We start from the raw sequence: 19,450 nt of genomic DNA on the forward strand, positions 1-19,450 counted from the left end.
TGTTGGCTACTTGGCATTTTGTAGAATTATAATCATTTGGCTGATCATAGTGTTTTTTATTATATTGCTAGTTTTTCATTTGTTTTGTGGTTTCTTTGGGTAGTAAAATATGCAGAGATACATTGTTGGAGGCTATTGGCATTGACACTTTACTAATGTTGGATGAACTATAGAAATCTTATTTCTATTGTACTTTGCCTTTTTCTCATTTGAAAATTATAGTGATCTTGTTTCTTTTATATTGAGCACAACATCAGATGAGGATTTTATTTTCAACTGCCAAAAAATTCATGAAGAGAAAGAAAGTCTGTTACATTTAGCCATATTTTAATTTACTTTATCTTCTTTCTGATGTTACAGACCTCCATGCAGTTAAAATTTTCTTTTGATTTGAGCAACTTCCTTTTACCATTCTTTAATGATAGGATTGCTAGTGACAGACGCCCTTAGTTTTTCTTTGTCTGAGAATACTTTCATTTCCTCTTAATTCCTGATGGGTATTTTCACTGGGTATAGAATTCAGGATTAACAGTACTTCTTTCAGCACTTAAAACCTTAGACCATTTTCTTCTAGTTTCTATTATTTCTATTGAGAAATACATTTATCTCTAGTTGCTTATAAAAGTGTTTTCTTTCTGTCCAGTTTTCAAAAGTTCATTTTGATATATGTTTGCTTTCTTTGGATGTCTCTGGAATTATCTTTTTTTTCTTTTTGGAATTTTCTCAGCTTCTTTACCTTGTAGATTTAAGCCTTTTGCCAGATTTTTGCATATTTACAGTTATTATCTTTTCAATTTTTTTTCCCTTCTTCTTGGCCAATGCTCTGCTTCTCTTTGGGACCCCAATTACACAAATGTCAGATCTTTGTTGTTATCCTACAGATTTCTGTATTTTTCCTTTCTGTTGGGCAGGTTAATTAAGTTCGATTTGACTGTCTTCAGATTTATTATTCTTGTTATTGTTTGATCTGTCACCTTCATTCATTATTGAGCCTGTCTAGAAAGCTTTTGATTTTAGTTTTTGTATTTTTTGGAAATTTCCTAGGTCTTTGGCATCTTTTTTTTTTTTTTTCTCTCTCTAGTTCTCTGTCATTTTATGAGTGTTAGTATCCACCTATTTTAAGATTGTTCATAATTGTTGGCTGAATTGAAGTCATGACCAATTAATTTCACCTCTGAGTCATCTCAGTATTGGCGTCATTTGATTTTCTTTTGTTATTCAAACTATAATTTTTTTTTTTTCCTTTTCTGGGTCCTGGGTGAGTGACTTAAAAATTGTATCCTGGACATTTTGTTGTTATGATACCCTCTATCTTATTTAAGTCTCCTATTTTAGCCTGTAGTCATCCTGTTTAGGTTTAACACATAGGTCCTAGCATACTTTTGTTGGCTGGATTCTAATAATTTACTTTCCAGGGTGCCTGCATTGATATTCTGCTTTGCTTTGCTTTACTTGTGCCTTACTGGAAGCCCACTCTGAAAACCTGGATTTCATTAGTGTGGTATATTTTTCAACTTTTTCACTTATTAATTCATGTGCAACTTGGTTTTGCCTAAACCTGGTTCTACCCAAGACATTTCATGCAGGCTTAAAGAATCATTTTTTTTTCCCTAGGTTTCTCATGTTCTATAATCTCCCTTTCCTACCCAGAGGTGTAAGAGGCAGCCTGTCCACTCTGGGTAAGAACAGAATTGTAAACTCTGCACTTGGTCTTTATTGGCAACATACCAGTGAGGTGGGAGTTGCTTTTTTAGAATATCTGCCATTGCCAAGAGGGAAGTAAAAGTCCAGAATCCCTACTCATTTTCTTTTGATGTTATGCAAGTGGGGAACCAGAGTAATTACAGTTACTTAATCATCTTCTCCCCCAGAATCATCTTACACTCCTGGAAGTGTGGTAGATCTTCATGGCCACCATGTTGATGAGGGAAGGAAATGTTATTTCCCTATTCTGCCTACTCTTGCTAGGTGGGAGCATAGAGTTACAACTTGGTCTGTACTGATCTCTGATCTCTTCTGTAAGGTGAATAAAGCCATGCTGTACTTGAATGAGCAGGAGAGCAGATTCTCCATTTGATTTTTGCAGATACTGCTTCACTAATGGGAGAAGGAAACTGTATTCTGCCAAATGGAGATCAGGTCTTCAGGCTCCCCTTTACATCTATATGGACAGGGAAGAAGAATAGGGATTGTCTTGGGATATCTGCTGTTGCTATGCTAACCTGTTACAAGTCCCCACTGAATAACCCCTGACACAGCAAGGAGGGAAATATGCTTGGCTAGAGTAGAATTGGTAGTGTCAGAAAACTTAATATCTGTCCTTAATAAATAGCTTGCCCTGTTTTGCTATTCTTTGAACAAAGAAAACAGCTTTTTCTTGGGACCTCCCCAGTTGCCCACATCTACCTTTTGGCTTTGGAGGGAGAAGAGAAAACCTGAAAAATTTACTACTTTGTCTTCCTCGAGATCTAAAGTTCCTAATTGGTCTGCTTTCTTCTTCTACCTTTCTTAGCATCAAGTAGGGACACCTTTCATTCCTTTTGGATAACTCTTAATCTTTCTCAGATCTCAGAATACATATTGATTCCACCAAGAGTCTTGGATAGGCTGTCATCAACACTTTAACCTAAATTATGAGTGGGCTTTTCATTTTTTCCTTCTCACTAGAATGTCACTTCTACCACACACTATCAGAGTAATTCAGAGTCTACTCAGCATCAGCATGGAAGGATATGAATGGAGGGAGGCAGGATTCATTCAAGACCTATCAGCTTCAAAATGGATTTCCGGTATCCCTCAAATCTACTCTTAACACAGGAGGCCAGGCTGTATCATTTCTTTCCCTTAACCCTGCCCTGAGTTTCCATTTCATTCATAGTAAAAGCTAAATTCTTTATATTAACCTACAAAGCCCTATAGTTTTGCTTTAAATAAACATTTATTTTTCATCTAAAACAAGATGATTAAGGGTAAACAAGTAGGCCATCGGGAATTAAGATTTTTTTCTCTCCTTCTCTCCTTTCATAGTATGTTGGTTTTGTCCTGAAACACTTATTGTTGGTGCATTTTTAAGCCTTGGGTCTGCATTCCAGGCAAAAAGAAAGGGAGGAATGAAAGCTTTCCCCCAAATCCTGGACTTAGTTATCTTTGACAAGATTATTTTATGACTTTAGGCAAGAGAGAATTTGATCTTTGTACTTCATTGGATCTAACACAAAATGAGTTTTCTTAGTAAGGATATTGGAAGGATGGATATTATGTAAGCATTGTCTGCTTCAGTGCTATGTGTGGGAATAACCATTATGAAACTTAGAAATAATATAATCAAGATAGTTGTAATAATTTCATTATACTTTAGCCTGGTTGAAGTATCAAAATTTATACATGGCCAGTCTGATTCCAAATGCTTCATTCTTTCCATTATATTACATTCAAACTGAGCTTTTGTTTAAAACAAACAAAAAACACAGTATGGCATACATTTGTGTAAAGGCTTTGCTACTTCTTCAAAAGTTTGGTTTTCCTGGCTGTATTCTTTAATAAATTGAATACCTGAAAGAAAGAGTGGTCATGTCATTTGTATTTTTATATTTTTGTTGCCTAGCACTCACTGAATGTTTTGAATAGATAGTTTTTTTAAAGCTTAAAGATAGGAAAGATAACTCCCAAGTTGTAGATGAGCAAATGGGTGGTAGGGCAGTGGGATAACATGCCTGTGTTGTGTAGTTCCTGACAACGATTGGTATTTGAACTGTTTCTTTCTACTTCATAGTGCTCTGCCCTCTCCCCTTGAAGTACAGAAGATTAGATTAGGGTGAAATCAGAGAGGAAAAGAAAATGGGTCTGCCAATGTCCCTGACCTAAGGAAGGAATATCCACTAATTTAATGCAAGTCAGTTAGGTCAAAGTATAGTTCAAAGATAGGCAAATGGGTATTCCAAAGGGTCCCATCTGAGAAGGTGGTGTTGAGTAAAAGACTAGAGTAGAAGACTAGTATTCTGAACCCCAGCAAGGTCACGGACTTTTCTTTGTCATGTCAGGCTGGTTGCTTAGCTGCTGTAAAATAAAGTCAAGGGAGTTAGGCTGAATGATTTTTGAAATTCCTTCTAGCTAAAACAGTATATGAATCATAATGCTTAGTGAGTTTTCATGGAACTTTAATATTTCTTGGCATCTATGAGGTCAGACTATTTTATATTTCTGAAATGTAGAAAAAGCAACAGCTTTTTCACATCTTCTCTGGGAATTTTGCCAGTAAGGAGTAAACATCCTTTCCTGTCTCCCTAAATGAAGTACTTAGTCACAAGTGACAGTCTTTTTCTTCATTGTCTTTCACTTGGTTTTGTCTTTATTTCAGGGATTTTCCTAACATAACTGTGAATTTATGTTTCAGCCTAAAATCAGAAGTTCATTTCATAAACTAAAAATAGTTGTATGTAACACATACATATTAACACATTTGTGTATTTGAAATACTTGGCCGGCACATGATGTGGTCTAATTAGAGTGGAATGTATAGTTCTATCCCTTGCAATGGAATTGTGTTGAATAAAAATAGTCTAATTAAATAGCAAATATACTACATATCATTGTAAGCATTTATATTTGCCAAAATTGAAATAAAGTGAATGTTCCTTTGAAGTCCTTTTAAATATCTTTTCTCCCCTATTAGACAGGCTAAAAAAATAGAGAGAACTTTTCTTACTAAAGAGTAGAAAATATGAAACACTTTGAAAAGCAAAATAAATTTCTCTTAATTTTTCACAGAGATAATTAATGTTAATATTTTAATCTCTTCCAGTTTTTTCTTATTTTAAACATAATTTGAAATAAGACTGTGTACTTAGCACAAGCTGTGGATTAACTGCTGTTTGCAAGACTTATAATGGAGTCTTGTCTGTGCCCAACACAGTGCATATATTATTACTTTAAAGTTATTAAATTGGCCATTCTGTATAACAGGAATTTCTAATTATTTTCTTAGATTTTTGTAATTAGAATTATACAGTCAAAAGGAATCACTGTTTTTAAGTTTCTTATTACAAACTTTCAATTAACTTTTTATGAAGGTTATTTCTTTGTCATGTAGCTGGCTTATTGCCAACATTATGATTTTTAAAATCTTATCAATAGTCAAAAATGATACAGTATAGTTTTTTTCTGTCACAGCAGCATTTTCCTTTAATCCAGTTAACTCATATGACTAGTGAACAGGGGAATGATATAAAGTAGGAGCTGTGTTAGTTTATTGGTAATTTTTCCCAGAACGATAATATTTTGAAAGTTTTTTTGGTTGGCAGTGGTTTGGTTTATTTGTTTGTTTATTTTATTTGTTTATTTTAGTATAAATATTTTTAAATATTTATTTTTTAGTTGTAGTTGGACACAATAATTTTATTTTATTTATTTACTTTTATGTGATACTGAGGATCAAACCCAGGCCCTCGTACGTGCTAGGAGAACGCTCTACCACTGAGTCACAACCCCAGCCCTGGTATAGTGATATTTAAGACCTTAAGATAAAGGATGAAAATCTTAACAGAAGCTTGACAGCTGAGGCCTCTTTTGTCAGTAAGGAAAAATTATCAGTTGGATGACATGGCACACTTCCATAATCCCAGCTACTCGGGAAGCTGAGGCAGGAGGATTGAAAATTTGAGGCAAACCTCAGCAATTTAGGAAGACCCTGTCTCAGCATAAAAAAAAACAAATGAAAGGACTGGGAATATAGCTCAATGGTAAGGTGACCCTGCTTCAGTCCCTAGTACAAAAAAATTTTTTTTTAATTTGGAATTCATAATTTGTAGATAAAATGCCATTCTGTCTTTTCTTATTTTTATTACTATTTTCATTTGTAACTTGGTGTGATCATCTTTCAGTCAAAGAATTTGAAACATTCTTCAGTACTGGGAAGTTTTTAACTCATGTCTCATAGTGCTCCTTTACAGCTTTTCTTTTTTTTAATGTGTGTGTGTGTTGTAGATGGATATAATCCCTTTATTTTGTTTATTTATTATTTTTATGTGGTATTGAGGATCAAACCCAGTGCCTCACACATGCCAGGCAAGTGCTCCACCTCTAAGCCACAACCCTAGCCCCCTTTCCTAGCTTCTTTATTCTCTAATTCTGGAGTTCTTATTAGATGAAACTTGGGTATTTTATTTTCTCTGCTTCTTAATCTCTCATAATTTTTATTTTTTGTTTGTGATTAATTGTTAATTCCTCAGAGTTATTTGTCTGGCAGATACTAATTATCTTTGTCTAATCTGCTATTTAACCTATTCACTGAGTTTTTAGTTTATTTTAAATTTATTGAAAAATCATGTAATTTTTATTCTTATTTTTACTTATTGCATTTCCTGTTCTTTAGTCACTTGAAATCTATTTACTCAAAAATCATTTTAATATTTCTATCATAGATACTAACGACATTGATTTCACAATTTCTTACGTTTGGATTCAACTCTCTGTTCACTTTAGGGATGATATAAAATTTAAGGTTATTAAAAATAGGAAGGTTGGACTGACCATGAAAGACTTATTGACATATTTTTCAAACAATTATTTGATTAAGATGGACTTATATTGATAATATTTTTTAAAAAACAACTTTAAAGACTGCAAAAAGCAGAGTCTTAGGTTAATTTGACTAGAATGGATTGCCTAAGCTTGTGATTTCAGTGAACAAATTAAAAGAATTATGATACTTCTTTTATGTATACCTGATTGGTGGAGAATCCTATAGAGTTAATAGGAGTTTTATGTTTAGAATTCATTCTTAGGATTCTCCTCTCTTATCCCATGCTTTCTGAAGATGATAATGAATTGTATAATGGAGTTTGCAATTAGAGGTTGGATCCAACTTTGCTTTATTTTAAAAAGATGAAAAATGATGTCTACTTTTGGGGGAAGCATGAAGGATTTAGTTTTATACTGTTGAAAGTGGTTGTGAACTAGTACATGAAAATATTAAGCTGACAGTCAGTATAATGGAATGGTATAAATAGTTGCTTCTACCCATAACAGAATCTACTGAGACAAAAGTCTCACAAGCTAATTTTATTTACCTAGTTCAAGAATATTATTTTATTGCCTAGTAATGTTCCTGGCATTATGATATAATTTTTTTAGTTATTTTTTAGGGTGGAAACATAATTTAATAGGTGAAATATCGTATTTCAGTTGTTCCAAGTGCAAGAAAGTTCTGTTTTCCAATAACTTTCAGTTTATTGCAATTAAAATTTTTAGAAAAGCAGTAATGGTTAAGTATTATGACCTTTCTTATCTGCCATAAGAGAGCATTGGTTTATCTTAAATTATCAATTTTATGAGTCTCTTGCACCTTTCCAAAAGATATTTGAGCCATGTCACAACAAAAGAGTAAAACTATGGTTGATTAAAAAAAAAAATCAGATCTATGGAAAAGAAGAGGAAGCAAACATGCTAACCATTATTACGTAGCTCATTCATACCTCATTTTAACTAAACTAATTGCTATGATTGTATATGAATTTTGTGTTGAAGCTTACTGAAATACTATTAAGTTCCCTTTATCAGAAAGAGAAAGGCACAAGTGAAAGATTCCTCTGAGTTCTAAAAGAAAATTAGTGAATAACAAATCATTTAAAATGGACACATCGCAGGGCATGGTGGCACATGCCTGTAATCCCAGAGACTCGGAAGACTTATGGAGGAGAATTCCAGGTTTGAAGATAGCCTCAGTTATTTAGCCAGGCACTTGGAAATTTAGCTACACTCTGTCTCAAAATAAAAAAGGCTAGGGTTGTAACTCAGTGCTTAAGCGTTCCTAGGTTCAATTTCCAGTGCCCCCTCCCCAAATAAGATAAAAATTAAAAATAGATAACAAATTAGCTGAGCATGGTTACACACATCTCTAATCCTGGTGATTTGAGAGGCTCAGGCAGGAGGATCACAAGTTTGAGGTCAGCCTCAGCATCTTAGTGAGACCCTGTCTTAAAAAATAAAAAGAGGGGCTGGGGATGTGGCTCAAGCGGTAGCGCGCTCGCCTGGCATGCGTGCGGCCCGGGTTCGATCCTCAGCACCACATACCAACAAAGATGTTGTGTCCGCCGAGAACTAATAAATAAATAAATAATTCTCTCTCTCTCTCTCTCTCTCCTCTCTCACTCTCTCTAAAAAAATAAATAAATAAATAAATAAAAATAAAAAGAGCTGGGGATGTAACTCAGTCATAGGAGAGACCCTGAGTTCATTCTCCAGTACCACAAAAATAAAAAAGGACAATTTATTGGTACCAGGGGTTGAACTCAAGGGCATTTTATCACTGAGCTACACCCCCAGGCCTTTTTATTTTGTTTATTTTGAGATAGGCTCTTGCAGAGTTGCTTAACAGACTTGCTAAATTGCTGAGGCTGGCCTCAAACTTCTTGATCCTTATTGCATCAGCCTCTGTAGCTGCTAGGACTACAGGTGTACAACACCACATCCAGCCCCCAAGTCTTTTATTTCTAAAAGTTAATATACCATAAGCCCTGCTCTCAAATTGCTCATGGTCTTTGGAGTGGTTAAACAAAAAAAAAAAAAAGGATAATTATTTCAACTAGATTCACAGTATCAGAGTACACAGGAAGGTCATACCGCTAAATTCTAAGGGAGGGCATTGGGGAGGAAATTATTTCCCAGGAAGAGTTGTGGTAAACTTTGAAACAAAATAAAAGTTAACTGGGCCAAGAAGGAACTTGGAGGATATAGTTGAAGGTAGAAAGACAAGTGGTGCATCCTACATGTACAGCATGCATAGTGACTGAGCCAATAGAGATGATCTGTTCAATAAATTTTTATAGTTTGATGTGATTGGAATTTAGAGAGCAAAATGGAAAGATATTAGTTGAAATAAGCAAGAGCCTTAAAGATTCATATCAATTATAGAAGCCATTTTCATATGAACATTTAATTTTAATAGCCTTTAAAGCTTAGTATCCTGATTCCCAAATAGAACAAAACTATTTTTCAGGTTTTTCAGCAAACACTCTGGGTCCTAAAATATATTTTGAATTTTGGAGGGAAACAGTGACACCCCTCATTGTTAGACGCCACATGAACTAACTGAAATCAGTTAACTGTTAATATTAGGCTATTCTACATTAATTTTGCAAAGTGGAACAGAAAATGATAATAGGAGCGTCTAACCTGATTTCAAGCTTTGAGAAATTGTGAAGTACTTCATAGGCAGACACATCTCATTAGTAAATAACTATGGTTATTAAAAAATAAAAATTTTTCTTTTCTTTGAACTTCTGTGTATTTATTTCAAACAGTGACTAAATTTTCGAAACGTAAATATTTATTAAGTTATTTGTACCTTAGTGCTCACTATATGGAACTATTGGGTATTTTTGGCAAAATTGAACATTTGAGATGCTAAGGATACCATAAACCAAGACATTTTGGGAACCTCTGGCTTAGTATATTTTATTAAAGAATAAATTTGTTTAAGCAATTTGTGTGCTGTTTTCTGATAAATTTATAAAAATCAAAATAAAAATATCTAGAAGAAAGTGATTAAACTTCTTTCATCTAAGCATTGTTTATTACAGTGTACTTTTCACAAAGCTGGATAGCTAGAATTTTGGATTTTATTCTTTAAATACAGTCATAAGGGGGAATATGTTGATAACTAGCCAAGGTAAATTCATAAACTAGGGAAACTAAATGAAAGGTGGGACTTACATTCCATTATAATATTGAAAAACCTAGACAGTATTTTGGCCCAGATAGAAATCATCCTGTATCCACATAGATAAAAATTAGAAATTTATAGCTTACCAGGTGTAGATTATGTATTCCAGGAATTTTTAGCCTAGGTCTGTGGAATCTGGAAATCATACAGACAAATATGAAGTTTTCTTTGATCTACTATTTTCTTGGTCATTTCAAAAGGGTTGTTGATCCTGAAAAGGTTAGATTAATTCTTTAGTTTTTATATAATATGCCTATAGGCAGAGGGTAAATTGGTATGAAAACCAAGTCTAATACTCATAACATCTTTTAGTTTACCTTTTGTATTTTGTATGATGTATTTTGGTTGATAGTTTAAAGGGTAAAAGATTAGATGTAAAAAGCACTTGCAGCAAAAATTTAAATAGAACTTATTTATATGGGTGTGATGGATGAATTTGCAAAGAAATTAAAGAAAAATTTTTAGTTAATTAAGTTGTGTTTCTAGAGGTGCATGAGAAGCTATATAGTGAAGTGTGTCTTCCTACTTTTTATGTCCTTCACAAACTCAACTCTTCCTAGTAGTAACTGTTACCTTGTTTTTTGTCATTCAGAATTACAGAAGTTTAAAACAAATGCAGTTATTTATATACCTAAAACAGTAAAAGATATATAAATAACTCGAACATAACTTAGACTGTTTTAAATAAAGATTTAAGGCCAGGTTTGGGGATACACACCTGTAATCCCAGCAATGTGGAGGTTGAGGCAGGGGGATTGTAAGATCAAAGCTAGCTTCAGCAATTTAGCAAGACCCTGTCTCAAAATAAAAATAAAAAGGACTGAGGATGAAACTCATTGGTAAATATTACTTGAGGTCAATCTCCAGTACCATCAATCAATTGATACCCAACTTGAAGTGATTTGATTTTCATATTAAGATGAATATACTGGTCTTTAGTTCTCTTAGAATATAATTTAGAGGTATTTTCTAGTAATGTTTTTGTAGTGAGTCAACTAAATTATCAGTTTTGGTAGTTAGCCATGAAACATAAATGGAATCCTGAATAGCCTTCCCAAGTTATAATGTGTTTTAATTCATTAGCTATAAAGTGGTCATAAATGTTTTTGCCAATATAAATTTATTTCAAAGTGTTTTCTCTTTTTTTAAGAGAGAGAGAGAGAGAGAGAGAGAGAGAGAGAGAATTTTTAATATTTATTTTTTAGTTTTCGGTGGACATAACATCTTTGTTGGTATGTGGTGCTGAGGATCGAACCCGGGCCGCACGCATGCCAGGCGAGCGCGCTACCGCTTTAGCCACATCCCCAGCCCCCAAAGTGTTTTCTTAAACAAGATAAAATTACAAACATAAAGGATTTAGTAATACATTTATTAGGTGACTAGTATAGTGGGCCAGGAATCATATTTGGAGTTTCACATAATATTTTGGATTATCACAGTATCTACAAGAGGTAGCTAATGTTATTATTTAGATTTTTAGAGATGATTAAACAAGTATTTAAAAGATAAATAACTTGCCCATGATTTGTAGTGTGGAAGTTGTGATCTAAATTAAGTTTACAGAATATCAAAATCCCCTATTTTTACATAACCTTTTTTATATAACTGTTAGATATCTTTATGTGTAAATATGTTGAATTCACTTTATTTTAATATTAAATGTTTTTGTCAAGTAATGTTACTTAGTGGTAAGAGTTTTTGAACTTATGATTTAATATGGTTATTAGGTAAATTAGTAGTTTTTTGCATATTAAAGAGAACTAAATATAATTAAGTATAATGTAATTAAGAATTTCTTTATGTTGAAAACAATAAAATCTTTACTACTGAATTTTTACTAAGTAGCCAACTTTCCTAAACTCCCATATTTCTGTTTATCTTATTCTGTAGGGAGAACCTCGAAGTCTTCCATTTTCTGAGAATGTGAGTGCTGTTCAAAAATCAGACTTTTCAGATATAGTGGTGCAACAGAAATTGGATGACATCAAGGATCGAATCAAAAGAGAAATAAGGAAAGAACTGAAAATCAAAGAAGGAGCTGAAAATCTGAGGAAAGTAACAACAGATAAAAAAAGTTTGGCTTATGTAGACAACATTTTGAAAAAATCAAACAAAAAATTAGAAGAACTACATCACAAGCTGCAAGAATTAAATGCACATATTGTTGTATCAGATCCAGAAGATGGTACAGGTATAGTATTTTATTTGATGTTTATATGGTGTATAAATAAGAAATGTATTATTTTTTAAAACTAAGTTTTGTGCCATGTAGTTTTTAGCTTACCTGAAAGGCCAATCCACTTTCTGTTGGTGGTTAAGGTCTTGTTTATATTCAATTCAGAAGGACAGTGAATTGATGGACACGATAATTGAAACATTTACTTAGAGATTAGTAACTGTGATATATACTCTCTTATCTTGTGTCAGTGGAACATAATTTAAGAGTTATTTTCTAGTATTTTGTTTTGTATTGAGTCAACCACATGCTTTTACCTGATTCATCTTTGTGATCAGCAGCACAGGTTTGCCAGATGACTTTTTAAAGTTAAGAATACATTCTGTGAACAAGGGATATTTTTATTCTTTGCAGATATAATTAATCAAGCCTATGACCCTTGTTCTTTGTACTTTAAGCAACTGGATTAACCACTGAACTATCAGGTATATTATTCAGTAAACAGGAAAAAAATTTAAAACCCAATCATTAATCATCATCTTTTTTTTTCCTCTGTTAGTGTGGGAAATATCACCCAGGATTTCAGCCTAAAAGTTATTTTTTTGTTTTGTTTTGTTGTTTTACTATTATAGCCATTTGGGGGAGAGGTTGGGGGAGTTTACCGGGAATTGAATTCAGGGGCAATCAACCACTGAGCCACATCCCCAGCCCTACATTTTGTATTTTATTTAAAGACAGGGTCTCATTGAGTTGCTTAGCACCTCACTTTTACTGAAGCTGGCTTTGAACAAGGCTTACAGGTGTGTGTCACCGGGCCTGGCCTGTTAGAGCCATTTTTAATATATGAAGACTCTTTAATATATGATTTGTTTTGTTTAATCTCCCTTGGAATGGCCCTTTAGCTTTGTTCTGATGAAATGTGTAATTTTACGAAAGTCCTTGGAATATATTAAAAGTAAAGTTCTCTTAATTCCTAAATGCCTTTACAATATAGTAAAGTAGCATTATAATACTACACATTACAAATTTTTAAATAAATACCATTTACTACTTTTATGCAGTGTAAATAATATAGAGTTTAAAACATGGAAAATAATCACCACAGTTTGTTCATATAAAATTACAAGAACAATACATGAAATGCTTATTACTTCAGGAATCTTAGTTATCTAAACCTGTACAAAAAGTTTTAGTAGCCAGGTGCACAGTGGCTCATCTACAATCCCAAAGGCTCTGGAGGCCAAGGCAGGAGGATTGAGAGTTCAAAGCCAAGCTCGGCAAAAGTGAGGCACTAAGCAACTCAGTGAGACCCTGTCTCTAAATAAAAATCCAAAAAAGCACTAGGGATGTTTCTCAGTGGTCGAGTGATCCTGAATTCAATCCCTGCTGCTCCCCACTCCCCAGAAAAATTTTAATAGATTTTTGTGAAATGTTTTAAATTACATTTGCATATATAATTTAAACATGCTTCACTCAATCTCTAAGAGAATTTTTTAAAAACAATAGAATCAACAGATATTCATGTTGTAAATTTTTCAGTAGTGCAGAAAGTGAAAATAGAAAAACTGCCCCTCTGTACCTGAGACACTTTCCCTAAAGATAACATTACTAATTTTTCATTGTATAGCTTTGCAAAAATAGCAAAAGTTTTTCTATATTTGTACTAGTATCTACACATTAGTATGTATATTCTTTCTATAACTTTTTATACAAAAAAATCATAAAAGACATAATTGGTCTAACAGTTTTATCTTTGCAAAGATGATGTTTTGAATTTTAAAACTTTAATTTATATTACCCTCATTTTCTTACATAGAGTAAAATACCTAGCACTATAGAAATTTTAGAAGGACCTAATAAGAAATAGTAGATGTAAGTAAAATTAATCAACAATCTCAATATTTTCAGAAAACACTTCTGATACTCAGTATACTTGATAAAACTTGTTTTCATGCATCACTTTCAACATGTGGGACTTAGGGATTTTACTTGGAGGTTTTGTATGTAGATTTCATCTATGCAAGAGTGATTGAATCTTTAAAATGAAAGAAATCATAGGAAACCAACTTTCTTATTCTAGAATTGAAATAATTCTAAAGATCTGAATTAATTTGTTCAGACTCAAGGTTGTTAAAAAGAACTCTTCTCATTTTGTATTCTCTTACCCCCAATTTCAATAATTACATTATAAATGGAAATATGTATTATGAAAATGCCATTTTTAGTAGTAATATTATATAAACTCCGAAATAGCCTGTTGTGTTTGGCATTTTGCCAAGCTCTACATTTTTTGCTTATTACATCTTTAGGAGAAGTCTAAAATAAGAAACAGTGCTGGAGCTTTAAACTGTTTATTTAGAGAAAACAGTTTCTTCCTCACAGAGTACCTTGTGATTCATTGAAATATGAAAGAGTTTAGCAATATCAAAAGTAATCTATTTGGTTTCCCTGATTCCTTTTAAAATATTGATTTAATTGAAATATAAATTCCTATGATAAATAATATATTTTGAGAGTATAAGCATACATTCAATTTAATGATTTTAACAGATGTATATAACATGATCAGCATATGATATCCAGAATATTTCCATCACTTAGGGATTCCCTTGTTACACCTTTCCAGTCTCCAATATCCAATACCTATCCCAACCCTTGGAAACCACTGCCTACCTTCTATAATTTTAAATTAATTTTGTCTTTCTTATAGTTTCATATTCTCTCTCTCTGTTTCTCTCTCTCTCTGTATATATAGATATATAAAGACCTCCTATTCTTAATGTATATAGATATATAGATATAAGAGATATATAGATATATACAGATATAGATATAGACCTCCTTTAATTCCTCCTCTCAAATTTCTGGGCTCCCTTAAAAGACAACCTGACCCAGTGACTCAGGAAGCTGAGGCAGGAGGATTGCAAGTTCAAAGCCAGCCTCAGCAACAGCAGCAAGGTGCTAAGCAACTCAGTGAGACCCTGTCTCTAAATAAAATACAAAAAGGGGCTGGAGAGGTGTGTGTGTGTGTGTGTGTGTGAGAGAGAGAGAGAGAAAGAGAGTGTGTGTGTGTGTGTGTGTGTGTGTGTGTGTGTGTGTGTATCACTTACTAAACTTTAAGCTTCTTGAGGGCAGAGACATATTTTCATTCATCTGTTTTCTAGGCTTATTACAGAACTTGGAACATGGTAGGTTTATAGTTGTGAATATTATATATCATTAAAAGAAGGATCAAAATCATATGTTGGTTCCTATAATTAGTATCAAGGCATAATTTATCATGACAACTTAGGGAACAAAGCTGAAAATGAAAGTTATAGGATAAAGCTAGAAATTTTTTTACTGATCATTTTTAATACATTTCAGATAATTGGAGGACAAATGAAGATTCTAGTATGACTCCTTAATACTTGAGTTTATTTGGAATAAACTTGACAAGTTAGTTAAATTCTGATTTATTTTTAGAAAGTTCTCTTTGCATTCTCGAGGCTCTGCATGTTTTATCTCCAGCACTTAAAAAAAATTTTTTTCTGACATATTCACACAGTATTCACCTGATGAGTTTTTCCTTCTCGTTACTAATTTGACAATATTAAAAACACAACAACAATTCAAAGGGTTAAAAGTAGTTAATTTTACATTAATTTTAAGTCAATCTGCTATAACATTTTAGATGTATTACATTGTGTATCAAGATAAAATAAGTTTATTTTAGATTAAATTTAACAAGAAAATTCGAGGGATTCTTTGCTTTAAGTTCTTTAAAATTAAATGAACTTATAGCTGGAGTGTTTGGGTAATTTCAATTGTATTGGGGTTACATAAGTAGAATTAGTAACTGTAGGATAAAATGATGAAATTTAAATCTTTATTGTATAAGTAATGACTAAGAAGTGAGGAAGCTTGTTCTTAATTCACCTCCAAAATAATTTAATCTTAATTTTAAAAATAGAATGTTTATCTGATGGAATTTTTAAGTATAAAACTCAGAAATAATTGTTCATTTTAATGTCAGAGCATGATCATTTGAGACTGTTAACTTATGATAGAAATGTGTTTATTCTTAAGTATAATAGAAAATGAATTACTTGATATTATCTTCAGGCCCAGGATACTCTGAGCTTCCTGTTCATCTTCTATATTCTTTAAAAATAGTATTATGGGAAAAATGCATATGATTCTCTCAGTAGATGCAGAAAATGCATTTGATGAAAGTTCAACTTCCTTTTGTGATATAAACTCAATAGATTTAATAATAAAAGGAATGTTCCTCAATACAATAAAGGCCATGTGTGACAAGCTGTTTCAGTCAACCTTTTTATTGCTATGACCAAAAGACCTGACAAGAACAATTTTAGAGGAAGAAAAGTTTATTTGGTGCTCCCAGTTTTAGAGGTCTTAGTCTGTACATGGTCGACTCCATTCCTCAAGTCTCACAGTGAGGTAGAACATCATGGCAGAAGGGAGTGACAGAGGAAAGAATGTAACAAAATAAAACATAGTGTACCATAAATATATACAAGTTATTATTCACTTTAAAATAAAAAATAGTTTTAATTTAAGAAAAAAGGATAGTCTTAATAAAAATAAAAAGCAATGGAAACTAAAAAGAACCAATAAAATAATTTAAAAAGCAATGGTTTACATTTTGGAAAAAAAAATAGTCTTTTGGGCTATTATTGTTACCCTACATGGAAATCATTAAGATGTGCTTATCTGAAGCCCAATGTTCCTTACAAGAAAGATTACTGGTCTGTAAAATGAGGAGGTAATCTAAGCTTTATTTAGCATCTGAAACTCCAAAAGGAAATACTTGAGAAAGAACCAGTTCCCTGAATCTTGATCTCTTAATTGAATCATCCCCTAAAGAAGAGAATAAGAAAATATCCTATATTTTAGTATAGCTAAGTTAATGTAGTATATAGCTCCTATTTCATTTTTTTTTCTTGTACCTCCTTGCTTTCCATCTTTTCAAAGCCCACCAAACTTAGTTTTTATTTACTGATTTTTTTTCTGATACCGGAGATTGAACCCCAGGGGTGCTTAACCACAGAGCCACAGCCCCAGACCTTTTTAAAATATTTTATTTAGAGACAGGGTCTCAGAATTTTAAAAAAGGTCCTAAGTTGCTTAGGACCTTGCTAAGTTGCTGAGGCTGGCCTCAAACTTGTGATCCTCCTGTCTCAGCCTCTTAGAGTTGCTGGGATACCGGTATTATGCTCTGGCAATAATTACTTTCTTTAATATCTGGAATAGCCAGAAGAGAAATGTTGATTTAGTATAGAACTAATAATTTAGGGAATCTTAGTGAGTTCTAAATTCCAAGAACATAGCTATATTGAAGGAGCTTTTTGAATGACTAATATTTAATATGCAGTTCATAAAGTCATTCTTGGATGGATAGAGGTAAGAACTTAATTTTCTTTTTTATTATCAGCCTATCCTCCTGAATATGGCATAGAAATTGTAGTTGTATTTTATGTGTAGTAAGATATAAATGTGGAATCTATGACCTAGCTTGTGATGTAATTTCTACATATTATTCCTCATTTCTGATCAGATTTCTCACTTTGAGGTAAACATTTTGAATTAAATTGTGAACTCTTGTGAAGGAAAGAGTGGCTATATGATCATTAGCAAACTACTCCTCCGTCCACCATTTGTTTTCTCACCTTTAAATTTACAAGGTTAAATGATTCATCAATCCCAAATATTGATGAATTATTTGAGTTGTACTTTTTTTTTAAAAAAAGTAATAAAATTGTTTACTTTAATACTTGGTATGGCATTCCGTGAATTTAAAGACCATTACCACAATCAGAAAAGGAATAATTCCATTGTTCCAAAAGTCTCCCTCATGCTATCCCTGTGTACAACTCCCCCATTTCCCTGGCCAACACTGACCTGGTTTCTGTTGCTGTAGTTATTTTTTTAAAAGAATGTTATATAAATGGAATCTTAAAGTATATAACAGCATATTGCCTTTGTGATTTATCTAAGGTGTTGGGTGTATCAGTAGTGGGATTGTTTTTTGTTTTGTGTGGGTTTTTTTTTTTTTTTTTTAATTCTGAGTCCATTATCTAGAAGTATCATGATTTGTTTATCTATTTACCAAAAACTGGTTGTTTTCCAGTTTGGGGCAGTCATTAATGACACTGCTATAAATATCCATGAATGTATGAGTAAGTTTATTCTTGTATGAATAAAAGTTTTCAGTTCACTTTGGTAAATATTTACTTAGGAGTAAGACTACTATATTGTATGGAGGAATGCATTGTATATTATAAGAAAGTGCCAAAATATTTTTCAGAGTGACTGTGTTATTTTTCTTTTCCACCAGTACTGCATGAGAGTTCCATATCCTCCCCAGAATTTGATATTGCTGATATGTTATTAACCAGTCTCAGAGTTGTGTAGTGGTTGATAATACACATTATTGTCATCAGAGGGAGCAAAGAAGAAAAAACTTTCAAGGAAAATTTATAAGAAGATTGTGTATTCCTTAAGTAGAGTTACTCACAGAATGAAGACGTCACCTCTACTAGGAGATGTAATGTGCAGTTTTCAAACAAAAAAACATTACAGATATAGGCAATCCTGAAATGTTTAATACTTGACAAAAAATGTCACGGCTCAAAATCTTATCCACGTCCTTTGTTTGTCATGTATTGAGAAAGCTAAACTAAAGACTGTACTAATTGTAAAATACTTAAGCAAAATTACCTCCATTGGTGACATCTGACAAAGGTCATCCAGAGTACACGGAATAAGTGACTAAGATACATTAACAATAAGCATTCATTACAATTTGAGCGGATTCCAGATGGCTATAAAAGGTAGACATATCTGTTTAAACAAGAAAGTTCGACTTTGGGGAAGTATAAACAGTTAACATAACTGCAACCCATGACAAGATTTTACAGTAGGTTAAAATATCAATTTTTTAAGTACTAAGTATAAACCAAAGTATTGACCAATGAATAGTAAACCTTGAGACTTATTAGAAGTTTGTTAAGGAAATAGGAAACCAGTGCTTTAGTATAATGTTACTGGCTAAATATAGATGTGGCTAGGTTAATTTCAAACGTTTTTCCTCCAAATTGTTTTTTAAATGTAGTAAATAGCCTCATTTCATAAGCAGATGTTCTGAATGTACACTTAACAATTTATGAATATTGAGCATAGACTATCAGCTGGCTATAAAATTAACAACAAAGGTTATGTGATCTGAGCTGTCATCCTGCTAGACATAGTTGTGTGGATATATACCACTTGGAATTCCTCCAGATCTTGATTTTCTCATTTGTAAAACAAAGAGGATAGATAGACTAAATGTACCTTCTCTAGGGTGTTTTGTGAACAAGGTGTTTTAATAGCTTGAGAAGAATGTCAAGCACAAGGCATGCAAATTCATCTGAGTCTGAACATGAAGCCCATTTGGATGTAAGTAAAACATAGGAAGTTTTCCTGGGACTGAGAAATAAAGATTCAATCTGTTTAAAGCTGGAGTTAGTAGTAAGAACCCTCTAAAGACCTTGATTGCTCTTATGTTC

The 19,450-nt window shown here is 32.7% G+C and overlaps 1 protein-coding gene across 2 annotated transcripts in view; it reads left to right on the forward strand.

Moving 5' to 3' along the window:
- Positions 1–19,450, forward strand: part of Pkn2 (protein kinase N2) — a 116,623-nt gene that overhangs the window by 35,304 nt on the left and 61,869 nt on the right. For both annotated transcript variants that reach the window (XM_026403322.2, XM_026403323.2), the window contains exon 2: positions 11,612–11,912. In XM_026403322.2, coding sequence (XP_026259107.2) covers positions 11,612–11,912 — 301 coding nt within the window. The remainder of the gene's footprint in view (positions 1–11,611; positions 11,913–19,450) is intronic.

Source organism: Urocitellus parryii, chromosome 11 (genome assembly GCF_045843805.1).
Source record: "Urocitellus parryii isolate mUroPar1 chromosome 11, mUroPar1.hap1, whole genome shotgun sequence".
In the NCBI taxonomy this organism is placed as follows: domain Eukaryota; kingdom Metazoa; phylum Chordata; class Mammalia; order Rodentia; family Sciuridae; genus Urocitellus; species Urocitellus parryii.